The sequence below is a fragment of the Hippocampus bargibanti genome, linkage group LG01 (assembly GCF_051943395.1).
Source record: "Hippocampus bargibanti isolate YZ-2025 linkage group LG01, ASM5194339v1, whole genome shotgun sequence".
In the NCBI taxonomy this organism is placed as follows: domain Eukaryota; kingdom Metazoa; phylum Chordata; class Actinopteri; order Syngnathiformes; family Syngnathidae; genus Hippocampus; species Hippocampus bargibanti.
In genome coordinates this window covers 11,454,769-11,471,911 of record NC_142734.1, presented here as the reverse complement: position 1 = coordinate 11,471,911, position 17,143 = coordinate 11,454,769, and the positions used below count along the sequence as shown (strand labels likewise).

General features: G+C 42.6%; 1 protein-coding gene and 1 pseudogene across 1 annotated transcript in view; one reads left to right on the top strand and one right to left on the bottom strand.

Annotated features, from left to right (window-relative positions):
- LOC148903084 (ERC protein 2-like) overlaps positions 1–17,143 on the bottom strand; it is a 189,666-nt gene that overhangs the window by 132,456 nt on the left and 40,067 nt on the right. Inside the window, exons 7-9 of the mRNA XM_088996190.1 lie at positions 11,667–11,708; positions 10,948–11,141; positions 242–329 (exon numbers count right to left, since the gene is read on the bottom strand). Of these exons, the coding sequence (XP_088852316.1) occupies positions 242–329; positions 10,948–11,141; positions 11,667–11,708 (324 nt within the window). The remainder of the gene's footprint in view (positions 1–241; positions 330–10,947; positions 11,142–11,666; positions 11,709–17,143) is intronic.
- On the top strand, positions 3,440–6,565 carry LOC148903085 (uncharacterized; annotated as a pseudogene).

Genomic DNA, 17,143 nt, shown 5'->3' with positions numbered 1-17,143 from the left:
AGCAGCTGACAGGAGTTGCGAGACCTGTTGTTGCTCAATATTACTTCTCATATTAGGCGCACCTGCGTACAAAGAGCAGGGTCATCTTTTGAAGAAAATCAAGGCTTTTGGGAGCGCCTTATACACCGAAAAATATGGTATGTCAAAGTCTAAATGTTGAAGGGAACTGTGAGTAAAACCTAATGACAAGTCAAGGAATCTACAACCACATACTTTTGCAGAAATATTGATATTTCCAAACCTCCAACAGAGAGTGTTGATGTCCGTCAGGTTGGGCATCTTTCCGGAATTCCACCGTCTGTTTTTGGATGTGAGGGGACTTGATTTGCCTGAAGAGAAATTTGTAATTAATATATGACACAGCTCTGGCCATCCTGTGTGGAGTTTGTGTGTTCTCCTTGTGTCTGCGTGGGTTTTCTCTTGGTACTGTGGTTTCCTCCCACATTCCAAAAACATGCATGGCAGGTCGATTGAACATTCCAAATTGTACCTAGGTGTGGATGTGAAGGCGGATGGTTGTTCGTTTCTGTGTGCCCTATGATTGGGTTTGTGTGTTTGTATGTGCGTGCACATATATGTACGTACTGTACATCCACATATTTTGGCAGATAAATGACATGAATGATGGGTCACGCTGCCCCAAAACACACCGCACATGCGTGACTCATGGCAGACAAATGAGTGATGGAGTTGAGGCATGCATGTAAATCTGTCAACTGTAAGGCACACAGACACAAAGTACACATTCGAAAGACAGCCCCTGCAACCCCCTCTCACCTCAAGATAGCCACAATAAAAAATGAAGTTGATGAGATAAAATTTGCTAATTGCCTTTGAAGATTGGCATGACTCTCTTTTTCAGTGAATTGAGGTATTTATTTATACTTAAACCATGGATGATAAATGTAATTTAATTTAATTTAATTTAAATAACAATTAATTATAGCAATGGCCTATTTTTAAAAACATTTACATTTTATTTCAGGGGAGTAACATGAAAAGGCAAGTAAACTGACAGTGATAAATTAGCGTTGGAGAACTCTATGGCCCTGTAAACAAGCCGTGAGCAAGCAGCTGCTAAAACGCGCCACATTATTATTCCACATCCTTGCTGGTGTGTTGATTTTGGGTCAGAGCTACAAGTTGCCCCCGCATGTGAGCAAATATTTGCTTTCATTTCAACCAAAATGTTGTTTGTGTTGTCCAACATGTGAGTGGTGTCAGTGAGCAATTCATTTAAATATGCTTAAAAGGACTCTGAAAGCACAGAACACACTCACGCACATGCACACACACACACGCACACGCACACAATTTCACTGTGCATGCACTAGAAGCAGTTCAGTTTATTAACCAGAGGAGTGATACATTCTGGAAATGCAGTTTCCAGCTTTTTTTTTTTTTTTGGAGGGGGGGGGGGTCCAGCTGTTGCAGGGCAGGTCTATCCTTTACCCCAAACTATTGTTGGATGAGTGTGAACTTGGCTGCTCTGACCTTAACCTTTTCAAACACTTTTAGGATGAACTCCAACAGTGATAGAGTCCTTACAAGTGTCATTCTGGATGAAAAAGTCTCGCAGATGCACTCTAATAGTCATGGTGGATTGGAAACAATTATAACTTTGATGTTTTCAATTTTCCTAAGCATGAAAACGTGTGTGGTAAGAATGTAAGTCTGCATGTTCAGACCATGACTTTATAAAGGCATGTCATGATTGTGTGGGTGCTTGTCTGGACACTTTTCTCTGTTGTATACTCACCTGTGCCTTTCGCAGCTGCGCTTTGCTATCCCCAATTACCTCATAAACTGAACCGATGTCACATTCTGTTTCGTTGCTGGTTCGTTGTACCTTGTCATCATGTTCCAGCATTCCATGTTCTCGACACTGACTCTTTGAAGCTGTCTGATTATAGACCTTGGATCTTTTTGCCACAGATTTTGGGATACGCATCCATTTACCGACTGCCTGCCTACCCTTCAAAACAATCCACAACACACACTTGTCAACCTTCTCCCATCTGGCGGATACAACAGCGGTCTCACAGGAAGAACAACACGACTGTTTCTAGACCCATATTCCATTAGACTGCTGACCAATTGACATCACAAATTGTTAAGCACACGGTTTAATCCTTCTGACTTGAATCCATATGACAAAATAAACAACTTTAAACTTACCAAACCACACTGTATTAATCAGTGTGTTTTCTGGAAGTGTCCTTTGATTATAAATTTTGGATTTTCGTTTACTGTCCATGAAAGTATCACATCTGCATTCCCTGTAATCTGAGGTTAGACCCTCATAGAAATCTACAGGAGTTGAGGCGAAAAACCTGTTTATACTGCAAAGTCTCAGTGTATGTTTGCCTAAGTTCCGAGGCATTTCCACCGAAAACTACTGTAGCTGGTCATGAGGGCATATCGTCTCTCACACAGCTGCCCCCATAGGTGTGTCAACCCGCAGACACGGTGGTGTCTTTTGATAGCTAATACAGTGCCGGCAAAACCATCAGGGCAGGGTTGATGAAGTAAGAAAGTGTGAGTAAGAGTATCGGGGCTGCATGTGCTTGTGTAAAAAAAGTGATAATTATCGGAAAGGGACAATAATTTTTTAGGGAGTTTTAGTTGTTGGCGAGAAGGAGTAAATAAAAGTACTGTGAATGAAACCTGATAGATAGTCATTTTTCACATGTTCCTGCGCTTCTTCCACCTGGAGTGCTCGACACGTCCATATTCCAACACAAGCCGCTCCAATTTGCTTATTGTTCCAAGAGCCGCTATGTTTTGATCTTTTCTTGTGTCTTGGCTTAGCAAAAAAAAAGAAAAATTAAAGACCTGCCAAGACAATAATCAATTGTTAACAAGCCAGTTGGGATGTGGCAGGGTAGTTTATTAAATATATAAAAAAATGTGCAACTATTATTATGGAAGGCATTGAAAGAACAGTAGCTTTAAAGTATAAAAAAAAAAATAAGTGTAAGCATATGTGTTGAAAATATTAAAAGTTTACTTTTGTACATTGCAGTATTCTCCATTCCAAAAGCCTGTGCTTAGGAACTAATAGAATTAAAGGCATCCTAAAAGAAAAAAACATTTATAACAACATTTGTAAAATAAATTGGACTAATATTTTTAGGTCAACAGGAAGGAACTAGTAGGAATAAGATGTTCACACAAGGATAATGGCTATGACTAATAATAATGACTCTCTCTTTAAAATGGCTTCAGATTAACAGTACCTTGGGGTTCTTTTGTAATAAATTTGAAAACAGAAGAAAAGCCTCTCCGTGAGTCGTCACCTTACCATGGTGGAGGGGTTTGTGTGTCTCAATGATCCTAGGAGCTAAGTTGTCTGGGGCTTTATGCCCCTGGCAGGGTCGCCCATGGCAAACAGGTACTTGGTGAGGGACCAGACAAAGTACGACTCAAAGGACCCTTTATGAAGAAAAAAATACATGGATATGGTTTTCCCTTGCCCGGACGCGGGTCACGGGGCCCCTCTCTGGAGCCAGGCCTGGAAATGGGGCTCGTTGGCGAGCGCCTGGTGGCCGGGCCTACACCCATGGGGCACGTTCGGGCTTAGCCCGAAGAGGAAACATGGGTCCCCCCTCTCAAGGGCTCACCACCCATGAGAGAGGCCAGAGGGGTTGGGTATATTGTGAGCTGTGCGGCATCCAAAGGCTGGGACCCTGGCGGTCCGCTCCTCGGCTACAGAAGCTAGCTCTTGGGACGTGGAACGTCACCTCTCTTGCAGGGAAGGAGCTCGAGCTGAGAGCACTGACATCACAGATGTGGCCCAACTGGCCATATTTATTCGAGGAGTTGATGAGACATTGACTGTTACTGAAGCGTTTCTTGAGTTGGTGCCAATGATCGACACCGCAACAGCCGAGGACATTTTCGGCTCTGTCGTTGCTGTATTGGACAGAGTTGGAGTGGACTGGTCCCGCGCTGTCAGCCTGGCTACAGATGGCGTGTAATCCATGGTCGGAAAGAAAGCAGGTGTCGCGACAAAGTTCAAAGACAAAGTACAAGCCCTTAATGGAGGAGATCATTTCTGGACATTTCACTTTATTTTGCACCAGGAGGCATTGTGTTGCAAGTCGCTGAAAATGGACCACGTCATGGAGGTGTTGTTCGCACTGTAAATTTCATCCGGTCCAGAGGTCTGAACCATCGTCAGTTTGACAAACTTCTCAGCGACAGCAACATTACCCATAGCCTGCCATATCACACTTTAATGTTAGTCAGCAGGTTCAAAACAAAAGTTATGTGATGGAATTCTACTGCTCATACAACTCCATAAATGTTCAGTATGTATTGTATGTGTATGTATGTTTCATGTACGAAGTTTACAGATTGACAGGACAGGTGAACACTTTCTTCATTACACATTTACAATCACTCTCCTTAGTTTGTAAACTGTACGCAGGGATTACATTTAGATTTTATATGCGTATGTGTAAGTGGTTTAAAAATTCCCTTTCTCTAAAAGTCTCATTTAATCTTGAAGTGCATTACTTAATTTTTCAGTACCAATTAAAGTTTTGTGCCTTTGTACAATCAGTGGGATCAGTTGCAATGCATATTTGTGAATGATAAAAGCAAATTGCACATTTGTCGAAGGAAATATGAGGTGTTTCATCAAATGTTTTGTAAAAGGATAGTTCATTAAATTTTCCTAATGTTCTTGTGCTTCTTTACACCAAAACAAAGGAAATACATGATATTTTTGCTATTTTTAGCAGAGTATGGTATGGTATGGCAGAGTGTTTTAATGGTCCGGCCCACTTGACATCTCCCTAGGCCGTATGTGGCCCGCGATGCGAAATGAGTTTGACACCCCTGCCTCAGAGGGTGTGCTGGAGAGCACTCCACCTGGGGACTCCCTTGTTCTGCTGGGTGATTTCAATGCTCATGTGCGCAATGACAGTGAGACCTGGAGGGGCATGATTGAGAGGAATGGCACCCCCCGATCAGAACCCGAGTGGTGTTTTGTTTTTGGACTTCTGTGCTCGACACGGATTGTCTATAACAAACACTTTATTCAAGCATAAGGGTGTCCAAATGTGCACGTGGCACCAGGACACCCTTGGTCGCAGTTCGATGATTGACTTTGTAGTTGTATCATAGGATTTACGGCCACATGTTTTGGACACTCGAGTTAAGAGAGGGGCGGAGCTGTCAACTGATCACCACCTGATGGTGAGTAGGCTCGGTTGGTGGGAAAGATGCCAGTCCGACCTGGCAGACGATAATGTGTTGTGAGGGTTTGTTTGGAACGTCTGGCAGTGTCCCCTGTCAGAAGGAGTTTCAACTCCCACCTCCGACAGAACTTTTCACATGTCCCGGGGGAGGTGGGGGACATTGAGTCTGAATGGCCCATGTTCCGTACCTCCCTTGCTGAGACGGCCAATCGGAGTTGTGGCCGTAAGGTGGTTGGTGCCTGTCGTGGCGGAGTCCTATCAGGCCTAAATGGCCTGTGGGACCCCAGAGACAGCTGACAGGTATCGATTAGCCAAGCGGAATGCGGCTTTGGTGGTCGCCGAGGCAAAAACTCGGGCATGGGAAGAGTTCGGTGAGGCCATGGAAGCCGACTTCCGGACCGCTTCAAGGAAATTCTGGTCCACCATCCGGCGTCTTAGGAGGGGAAAGCAGTGCACCACGAACACTGTGTAAAGTGAGGATGGGGTGCTGCTGACCTCAACTCGGGACATCGTGAACCGATGGGCAGAGTACTTGGAAGACCTCCCCAACTCCACCAACACGCGTTCCTTGGAGGAAGCAGTGTCTGGGGACTCTGAGATGGGGTCTCTTCCCATGCCCGAGTTTTTGCCTTGGCGACCACCGAAGCCGCATTCCGCTTGGCTAATCGATACCTGTCAGCTGTCTCAGGGGTCCCACAGGCCATATAGGCCTGATAGGACTCCGCCACGACAGGCACCAACCACCTTACGGCCACAACTCTGATTGGATGAGATCCGCCCGGAGTTCCTAAAGGCTCTGGATGTTGTGGGGCTGTCCTGGCTGATACGCCTCTGCAACATCGCATGGTCATCGCGGAGAGTGACTCTGGATTGGCAGACCGGGGTGGTGGTCACCCTTTTTAAAAAGGGAGGCCGGAGGGTGTGTTCCAACTACAGAGGGATCATACTCCTCAACCTCCCTGGTAAGGTCTATTCAGGGGTTCTAGAGGGGCGGGTCCGTCGGGAAGTCGAGCCTCAGATTGAGGAGGAGCAGTGTGGTTTTCGTCCCGGCCGTGGAACAGTGGATCAGCTCTACACCCTTAGCAGGGTCCTCGAGGGTGCATGGGAATTCGCCCAAGCAGTCTGCATGTGCTTTGTGGACTAGAAGAAGACCGTGTCCTTCGTGGAGTTCTGTGGAGGGTGCTTCGGGAGTATGGGGTACAGGAGCGCCTGATACCCTATACGACCGATGTCAGAGTCCGGTTCTGTTCATATATTCTGTTCATAACCTTCATGGACAGAATTTCTCGGCGCAGCCGAAGTGTTGAAGGGTTCCGTTTTGGTGGTCTCAGTATAGCATCTCTGCTTTTTGCAGATGAAGTGGTAATGTTGGGGCCTTCAAGCGGAGCTCTCCAACTCTCTCTGGAGCGTTTCGCAGCCGAATGTGAAGCGGTTGGGATGAGAATCAGCACCTCCAAATCTGAGACAATGGTTTTCAGTCAGAAAAGGGTGGAGTGCCCTCTCCGGGCCGTGGAGGAGATCTTGCCTCAAGTGGAAGAGTTTAAGTATGTGGGAGTCTTGTTCACGAATTAGGGTATGAGGGAGCGAGAGATAAACAGGTGGATCGGTGCGGCGTCTGCTGTGATCTGGACTTTGTACCAATCTGTCGTGGTGAAGAATGAGCTGAGCCAAAAAGTGAAGCTCTCAATTTACCGGTCGATCTACATCCCAACCCTCATCTATAGTCACAAGTTATGGGTTGTGACAGAAAGAACGGGTTCCCGGATACAAGTGTCCGAAATGAGCTTTCTCCGTAGGGTGTAGATCTCTCCCTTAGAGATAAGGTGAGAAGCTCGGTCATCCGGGAGGGGCTCAGAGTCGAGCTGCTTCTCCTCCACATAGAGAGGAACCAGATGAGGCGGCTCGGGCATCTGATTAGGATGCCCCCTGGATGCCTCCCTTGTGAGGTGTTCCGAGCATGCCCCACTGCAAGAAGACCCCGGGGACGACCCAGGACACGCTGGAGAGACTATGTCTCCCAACTGGCCTGGGAACGCCTCGGGATCCGCCAGGACGAGCTAGAAGAAGTGGCTGGGGTGAGGGAAGTCTGGGCTTCCCTAATGAAACTGCTGCCCCCGCTACCCGACTCCGGATAAGCGGCAGAAAATGGATGGATGGATGGAAGAAAAGCCCCTGATTTTAAGTAAATTGGAAGCACATCAGGATTTTCACTGTGTGATGCTCAGTTTGGGTAAAAGGAGGAAAGGTACAATGAAAAATGTAAAATTTTCCTTCTGTGGCAAACAAAACAGCACAACGGGTGAAAACAAGGGAGGAAACATGAACTCAGAAGTTTTAGAGTATGGCAGTTAGGTCAACATGCTGAAGGTTTATCCGAGACATTTGTCTTGATGCAGTGCTGAAAGATCCAAACGGGACAAGACTGTTTATTATGTATAGACTCTTTACGGTACTTATAAATCTTATCGCAGTAAAAATACCATCTGACATGTTGCCTATACAAAACTGGGAAATGACAAAAACGACTTGAAGAATGTTATTTCAATAAGAGATGATGACAACTTTACTGGGAGGTTCTTAGAAATTGTGGTCCAACTGCATGGTCAAACACTGACTCACTTAAAGAGCCATTATTTTATCTCCTTTCCAATCAATCACCAAAGTTCACTGCTTGGAATATTGCAGACACGGAATAAATAAACAACTTGACATAGATTTTTGCTCTAATTTGTGTGTGAATATACTTTGAGTGGTGAAAAATAGCCGACAGAGCCACTTCCAGTTCATGTCATCGTGTAATTAAGAGCTTGTATATATTTAAAATGCATCAGCTTCAAAAACACCACTTAACTGGCAGAATGTCAATGAAACACAATAGCATTTTATCAAGTCCCGCACTGTCCAAAAAAACATAAAATACAATTATTTACTGTAACCACTGGAACAAAGTTAGTAAGTAGTTAGTACAATTACAATGGGTTTGTTGCCAAATATGCATTTTAACACATTATCATAAAACATATGTTTTTATTGTTTATCTTTTTTTATCCTATGATGTCTCAAATATAGGAATCTTTTTATTGAATAAAATCGATTGATAAATCTCCATTATTTTTTTAATGCTATATGCATGCACAATTTTGTAGCGTATTCTTGCATGGGGGCGGCCCGGTAGTCAACTGGTTAGCACACCAGCTTCACAGTGCAGAGGTCGCCGGTTCACGTCCCGCTCTGGCCTCCCTGTGTGGAGTTTGCATGTTCTCCCCGGTTTCCTCCCACATTCCAAAAACATGCATGGCAGGCAGATTTAAGACTCCAAATTGTCCTGAGGTGTGAGTGTGAGAGTGACTGTTGTTTGTCCTTGTGTGCCCTGCGATTGGCTGGCAACCAATTCTGGGTGTACCCCGCCTCGTGCCCGAAGACAGCTGGGATTGGCTCTAGCACCCCCCGCGACCCTAATGAGGAATAAGTGGCACGGAAAATGGATGGATGGATGTATTCTTGCATGGGCATATAAATAACTCAGGCAACATCATAGTAAGATCTACAATCGTACTGTTTCATTCATCAGTTTTCTTTGCTGCTTTGTTAGTTGGTATAGAAAGTGAAACATACTGTATTATACCGATTTCTATCCATGGTGCCCTAACTTGGAGTCAGGTGAGAATTGATCCAATTTCACTCAATTTGTAAAAAATGTGATGCACACGTTACAAATCTAACTTTTTCCATCTATATTTGATGAATAGTTGAGGTAGTGACAGAAAAATCAATTAAATTATCTTCCATTAGATGGCAAAAGGTACAGGAAGAACACACAGGCACTGTAGGTCTGGGCCTGGAATTGCACTGAGAGGTGGACGAGCTAACTAGTCAAATATGTATATAAATACTGGATCTGTTTTTTTTTTTTTTACCTTTTATTAATTTCATTTTAACAAATACTGGTCAAGTGGGAAGGTTTGAAAAACTATATGGTGCTAGCAAAAGCAATTTCTCTCAAGGATGAAGTTAGTTACTTATTGGCCTGTTTGTCTGTCTCTCCCTCTCTATGGCCATACATTTCAAACAACTCTGGTTGGCAATTCTAATTGTGCAGTACGGTCGATGAAAAGGTTTCTACAGTCGTCATCTGTACTTCTTTGAAGGTGCCGGACGTTTGGTTTCTTATCCAAGAAACTTCGTCAGCAAACTAAAGTCTTACTGGGGCCTAAACTACCAGTAAAACTTTAGTTTGCTTACGAAGTTTCTTGGATAAGAAACGAAACATCCGACTCCTTCAAAGAAGTCCAGATGACGGCTGAAGAAACATTTTCATCGATGGACCACTCCTGTATGACTGAGACCTTACACAGACGTGTGCAGTACGGTGCACACACAAAGTCTACTCAACCAGAACTGCAGATATTTCCACATAACACAGCTAATAAGACCTTTTTTTTACGTGATGAAAAGCAAAGTATGTAGACAAGGTATATACTTTCAGGAGAACACTCACTAACTGTGTGTGCAATCAGTGGTCTTTTAACAAATGTCAAAAGAAAGGAATAGAGAATGAAACCAAAAATTCTGAAGATACTAAAAGGAGAGGAGTGGCAGTACCTTATATTGTAGGGGTTTGTGACAAACTACGAGTCATTTGGCAACACAAAATTCCTACTTATTTCAAATCGACAAACACTTTAAGGCAAAAATTAGTCAATCCAAAAAATAGGCTGTCAAATGAAAAACAAACTAATGTAGTTTATTCAATACATTGTAAAAATGAAAATTGTAAAGAGCAATACATTGGGGAGACTAAACAAACTTTCAAAAAAAAGACATCACAGGGAGAATACTAGTGGGCCTCAATCTGCAGTACATATGTCTGTGTAAGCTCTCAGTTGTACAGGAGTGGTCCATCGATGAGAAGGTTTCGCAGGCGTCATCTGGACTTCTTTAAAGGTGTCAGACGTTTCGTTTCTTATCCAAGAAGCGTTGAGGCTTAGTACCTAAAAGCTAGCATCCACTCATTTGATGACAATGGGGTTAAAAGAAAATAGATGGTTTGAAAGGGGAGTAAAAGAAGCGATTTTCATAATACACCAAAACTCATCACTAAATCGCCATGGTGGGGTGAGGTTGAATTTGGATTGTTCCTACAACTGACTTTTTAGGGGAACATAGGCTTAGTTATGCTGATGAGGTGATACCAGAGCAAATGGGGCAATCAGGCCAGTCGTAGACCCCATACTCAGGCAGGACAATAGAAGTAATCAGTCAGGACAATGGAAGTAATCCGTCTAGCCGCAGGGACTTGTCCTCTGCTTCCCCCCAACCTGAGAGCAGGGATCAATCATAGCAGAGTCTGGCACCGCCACGTCTGGTCAGTAGGGATATATATATAGGGCCGAAATTACCAGGAAAAAATTTTAGTTCGCTGACAAAGCCTCTTGGATAAGAAACGAAACATCTGACACCTTCAAAGAAGTCCAGATGACGGTTGAAGAAACCTTCTCATCGATGGACCGACCACTCCTGTAGAACTGAGAGCTTAGCTCCCAGCGTTTTGGGATTGGACACAAGAAAACATGAGTAGGAAGAAGAAATGGGAAGTTTATGTCTTGTGAATTGCTACTTTAGAAATACTATATAGCCCTTATATAGTATATAGTAGGACTCTAAATGATTTAGGAATTCAGAAAGATGCTTCCTAAAGGACACCCAGAAGTGACCATCTGTCTCTATTTTAAACACTCACCTCTCAAGATCATTTATTTTCTTCTCTCTGCCAGATCTGTCCACCTCAGCATCTTTCAGGGCTGCCATTAATCTTGCTGCTTCCGCTTGTGACTTTCCCGATTCTTCCCTGGAGCGAGCTACTTCTTGCTCAAGAAGCTTCAGGCGCTCTGCAATATCTGGACACTTTTGCAAAGTGTCCCCTGGGTGTGCGACCTTTGGGGTGGAAAGTTAATTCATCAGGTGCACAGAAAGTTGAGAAGACAAACTTTGTAAATTTTACATGAAGTATTTGGAATTTGAAAAAAGTCCATCATTAAAGAGTGATGGCAAAATGAAGTTTCAAGATGCTTCATGAACCAGTTATCATAGATTTTGACTCCTCCAGATGGCACTTTCTGTTCAATATTGGCAGAAAGCACCAGTTTCCCTGGCAGATGAGCATAATTATAGGAGAGGCTCAATATAGGGTCGGCATGAGACTCTGCCCACATGGATTCTGAGCACATTGTTTTTTTTCTTTTCGTTGTATTATTGTTTTTTTGTTATTTTGTGAAATAAAATATTTGGCGTTCAGGGTGAAAGAGCTAATTTAGACTTTTTTTTAATAGCCACTGTGCACTAGACATTCAATAGCAGTCAAACAAACCTTCTCATATGATAGCACTAGAAAGTCTGTTGTAGATTTTGTCTGCTCTCCTGTGAAATAACTGAAGAGCATTTTAATAGCATGACACTTACCGTGTAGCTCACAGCTGGTACAGCTTCTAATTCGGCTGGCATCTAGACGATGAAATGTGTAGAAGAGAAAAAAGGAAGTTAGACTAGTTTGTCTTACTTTAATTGACAAAAGTCCAGTAGGGCCAATGACAATTCAACAAAGTAATTGCTTCAAAATAGCTTGTTGATGGCATATGAATACGATTTCACCATCTTCTATTAATGTCATTACATCCATTGAAAGAAAACTATTTAAAGGACAACCGACGTCACTTTTTTGTTTCCCAAAACGTTTTATAGCATCTAAAATACCCAAAGCACGCAGTATGATATTTTTATTCATATGCAAAAGACCAATAAAAATAACTTCAAGTGTCCAAAATCTGCAAAAAAATGAGCTGCGAATTGGGCATTTTCTGAAAGTACCGTCCCCAGTTCATGACGTCACGCCAAGATGTCTTGCATTGCTGGAGAATCAAAACAATGGCTTCAGATTCGGAGAATATGCTTTCTTGTTACACATCCAGTTATGAATACGATTCAAATAGTTCTGAAGGAAAGCATACATGTTTGCAATCGATTAAATAATTTATTCAGTGCCATTTTGAGGCAATGTTGGGGGGAATGTCTCACCCAAAAAGAGGCAGAAAATGGCCACCGAGCTGTTGTGAGGAATGAATCAGCCCGTTTCCACAGGCTGATAAATTCTTCCATGGAGCTTGGACGCCCTCTTCTGGCTCTTTCTGGTGTAACACAAGGTTTTCAGACCAAGCAAGCATTGACGTGATGGAAGGACTGCTACAATCCTTTTTTTCGGTCAGGGGCGTTCAGTTCAGTGATGTCACATACAGACTCGTCACCAACTCAAAAACAAGACTTCCTTTGTAAAATACGCTCAGTAGAAGTCATTTGAAGCCATTTTACAATTTATGGACACGTCTTGTCCAGAGACGTTGGTTGTCCTTTAAATACGAATTGAAACTGTTGCAGTTTTGTCTTCAACTTCAGACAAGCTCATGAGGGAAGCCCTTCCTTCCGACCACTTTCAATATTAGTTTCTTTGAAAATAGCGGATATTTCCTCCAGTCCTTGACTATCTTCAGGATGACCACATACAACATCATGGGAATCGGATGCGGTGCTTTAAACAACTTTGAGATGAAAAAGCTCTCCGAACAACTCCACTGAGTCAGACACACAACATCTGCAAACACCAAACTGCAACAGCTTTAAGAAATTTGCCTCACAGAACTGCAACATTGACTTGCTGAGTTTTCTGAACTGAACTGAAATATTGTATTACAAGAATTTTAGTATTGTATTAATCATACCGATAATGAAGGAATTGGTACATAGAGAAAATATAATTGAGAATTTACAAAAAGTGTCTGTAGGGCCGTAGGGGTTTAAAAACGACCTCCGTTACTGTATGTTTATTCAATTAGACTACCAAGTCAGTAGAGGGCGCTACGCGCCTGTGAATGCAACAGAGGAAGACAATACAGTGGTCCATTGATGAAAAGGTTTCTTCAGCCGTCATCTGTACTTCTTTGAAGGTATCGGACGTTTCACTTCTTATCCAAGAAACTTCATCAGCAAACTAAAGTCTTACTGGTAGTTTAGGCCCTATATATATCCCTACTGTCCGGCACCGCCATGTCTGGACAGTGAAATGTCCGAGACCTTCAAAGAAGAACAGATGACGGCTGAAGAAACCTTTTCATCGAGAGGAAGACAATGTAGGTTCAGCTCACGCATGCGCAGTCAGCAATAAATCGCTGTCGCTGTGTAAAGCTGAGTAACACGTTTGTCTCGTGTCGTCTCTTCCTCGTCGTTCACAGGTATTCAAAATAATGATTTCTAGACATCCTCATGATGTTAAAGTAATCGGGGACATGTTGGGTGATGCTACATATGAAACTGTAGTTTTGTGGCTTTGATGAAGTTGGGTTTTGGATGTCGATTGGTAGTTCACAGCACAACACAGCGTGCAGACGTACAGACGCATGTGCGAATGTGGATGATATATACTATGGATAGATGTTGAATGTATAGACCTACACATTGATTTTATATTGATATCAGGAGCCGGTATTATTGGAAGTTGAACCGAACTGTATTCTGATATTGAGATTGCCGAATTGATGTTTTGATGAGTAAATATGTAGTCGGTAATAAATCGCTGTCGCTGTGTAAAGCTGAGTAACACGTTTGTCTCGTGTCGTCTCTTCCTCGTCGTTCACAGTGCTACCTGCCTGTGACGGTTTGGACAGACCCAGGTATCCCCTAGGCCTGAGGCCGGTTACATGTGGCGTGTTGAAATTACCCAATTTTATTTTGTCAAGTGGTTGCACAACCCAAAACAATCTCGATCCAGATATAGTTTGTAGGACGTAATTCATATTAGTTTATTTAGTTAGTTTATTCATCTAGTTTAAAAAATGTCTCTCAATCCAAATGATTTTATGTGCAACCACTTCATGAACCAAATCAAGTAAATTAAACCAAAAACCTTTTTTTTCCCAGTGAATTTTAGTGGGATCTGACCACATCGGCTTTGTAATTGCGTGACAAATAAAAGCAATTCACATGACAGAAACTTGATTCCTACTCATCAGACAAGGGCCAATTCTTAATCCATTGTATTCAGCTTTGCATTGCTACCAAAGTATCACAGTGAGCAAAGTTTTCAATTAGGATAGGATAGGATCTACAATATAGGTAACTAGATCGAAAAAAAGTAATGTGATCCCTTTTTCACATTGTGTGGTTGGCCTTTGTTTTCAGTGAAATGGTTAAGGTTGTGTGTATACAAAACCACTGTTTTTAGTCATGTCAGATAAAAGGTTGCGCAAAGGAATAAAATGTTCAACAGAGAAATATCACAACAGCTCTGTAATAAGATCTGATTTAAACCTTAATCTTAACGTCACGCACAGAGCAGGACAGAGGAAAGTAAAATGGTCAATTTCAGATTCATCAAAATGGCCACAAAACATAATCATAATAAAATGACATGACATAGTGAAGCATTGAGACGGCTTTGCCTTGAATGTACACCTGTGGCGTCACCGGTACGCACCGCACCTTTAATGTCTTTCAAGCCCTTGATCTCCTTGATGTGCGTCTCACCCTGACGCATATCACACGCTTGAAAATGGTATAAAAGGAGCTGTGTGTATGTCCGTGTCTGATGTGCGTCTCACCCAAGGAAGGGCCACAACTAGACACTTTTACATGACAAAAAAAAAAATCCACAGTAAGACAACCGTCAACATGAGTACCAAAATCTGGGTCCATCTTGCCTCCATTACAGAAATAAGACAACCGCCACAGGTGGACAACTGCCAAAATTACTTCTGGGGTTTGCGCCATGTTTCCCCTCTTTGTTGCCATTAGTGGTATTTTGCACTTTTATGGTGTGGGTTTGATCTTATTTTTTACGTATGTATGAATAGTGTATATTTTTATGAGCACTAATCTATAAAAGCATGTTTTTAAAATTATTTTGACCTCCAGGGTAATAATTATTCAATGCTCGTCACATGGTAATTCAATCTAAAACACATTCATAGATGCACATTGCGCGCTTACGTACATACACGTAAATACAAATGTAAAGAAATCACACACAAGCTCCTCGAGACAGCGAAGACCACACATGTTCACACAAACAGCAACACCGTAAGTGCTTATGAAGAACTTGCAAGTTTACATAACAACCGCGGATGAGACTAAATAATCCAATTATGGCAACACTTATGTCAGAGAGTAAATCTGCTGGGTACAAAGAGTTATTGAGCTGCCGTCCCTTTTTTTCGTGGCCAAGCACTCACCAAGATAACTCCTAACAGGAATGAAATGTGTGTATGCTTTTTATGACTATAAAAGAAAAGTTACTCATAAATTCTGAATGGATGACAGCATATGTGCTGGTGTGTGTGAGGGAAATGGGGGGAAAATACTCTTACTTGGCACCCAATAAGGTATGGAAGGAGTTGTATTTCACCATAAGTCACTTCATTTTAATATCAGCAGTCTCAGATATATCTCACGCAGGACGCCCTGTCAATGCTGAGTTGCGAAGATTTTTGTGGATACGATCAGGGAGGTACCAGAGAGAATTAAAGATGCATTTTGGATGCTGTCACAAACAAGGGAAACAGTATTTGGATTTACAGATTCCTGCAGAGTAATGAACTGTGTGTATTTTGAAAACACTGCGGTGATTAGCCATCAAACACATATTTGGCGACGAGCTGGCTTTAAGTTACGATTATTGAGATAGTTTGCAAACAAAAGGTCCATGTAAAGCTGCATGTCCGAACGTGGTTAGAAATTAAAGGAGCCAAGCCACAGAGTGTGCGCAGAACATTGAATACGTAGTAATTTTTCCATCCTTTGTCCTGGCTGGTCCGCAAGAACTGCCAACCGTTAAAAGAGATCATCTGCGGATGACACCCAAAAGCCTTCATTTTCTTCACAAGATGACCCTGTGCCTAATACACAGGTGCGCCTTATATCTGAAGTCATATTGAGCCACAACATGTCTGGCAATTAATGTGAGCAGCCATCGACTCTATTTCCCCCCTGTAGAAGAAGTTGTGTGTAACCTCAGCCTCTACTGTAGCGCCTTATAATGCGGTGTGCCTTATATTTGGAAAACTTTTTATATGTATATACCGGTAACATCCGACTTACAACCAGGTTCCGTTCCGACAAAACGTTCGTAAGTCGAAATGCATTCAAAATGGCTGACGCGTGGTTTATACGACAGGATAGTACAGGATGTCAATCTGTTGTTTTTAAGCATCGTTTTCTATTGAATACTATTATATACCAAAATGTTCACAGTTCATTTATAAATCGTATAACTTTTAGTGTCATTTTAATCATTTTATATTTTGTATTATCGATTTTTATTACTGTGTCAGCGCGCACACTTTCTGCTGACCCAAATACGCACGGCTTCCCATACATGCGAGCTGTTGAAATTCTCGCACAATTCTCAACCTCGCTGAGCAGCAGAACGAACTTTCTCAGAGAGGCGGCGGCGCCGGCCGTGAGCCCAACGGGGCGTTTGCGTCCAGGCGTTCCCACCCGCTCAAAATCCGACACCCGCCTAAGCCTCGTATTGTCGTACGCGTTTTTTAAGAAAGTTATTTTGTATCCTCGTTTTGTGCAATGCTGCACCGGCAAATAAACATCCTACCTGTTTATTAATAATAATAATAATCCATTTCGTTTCTAAGCGCCTTTCAAAACTCTCAAGGTCACTTTACAGTCACAGGATAAGTTTTTCTGAGGGTGAGCAGCGGCAGCCACACGTGCCAGCGTTCACTCAACCCCAAAGTAACTCAACTCGATAGAAAGCTAGATAGCTAGCTGATAGCCAACAGATACCCAGATAGATAGCCAGTCAGTTAGATAGTGAATATATAGCTACTAGGTAGAGAATATCCAGCAAAAAAAAAGGTCTGGCGGTCGTGGTTGTAAGT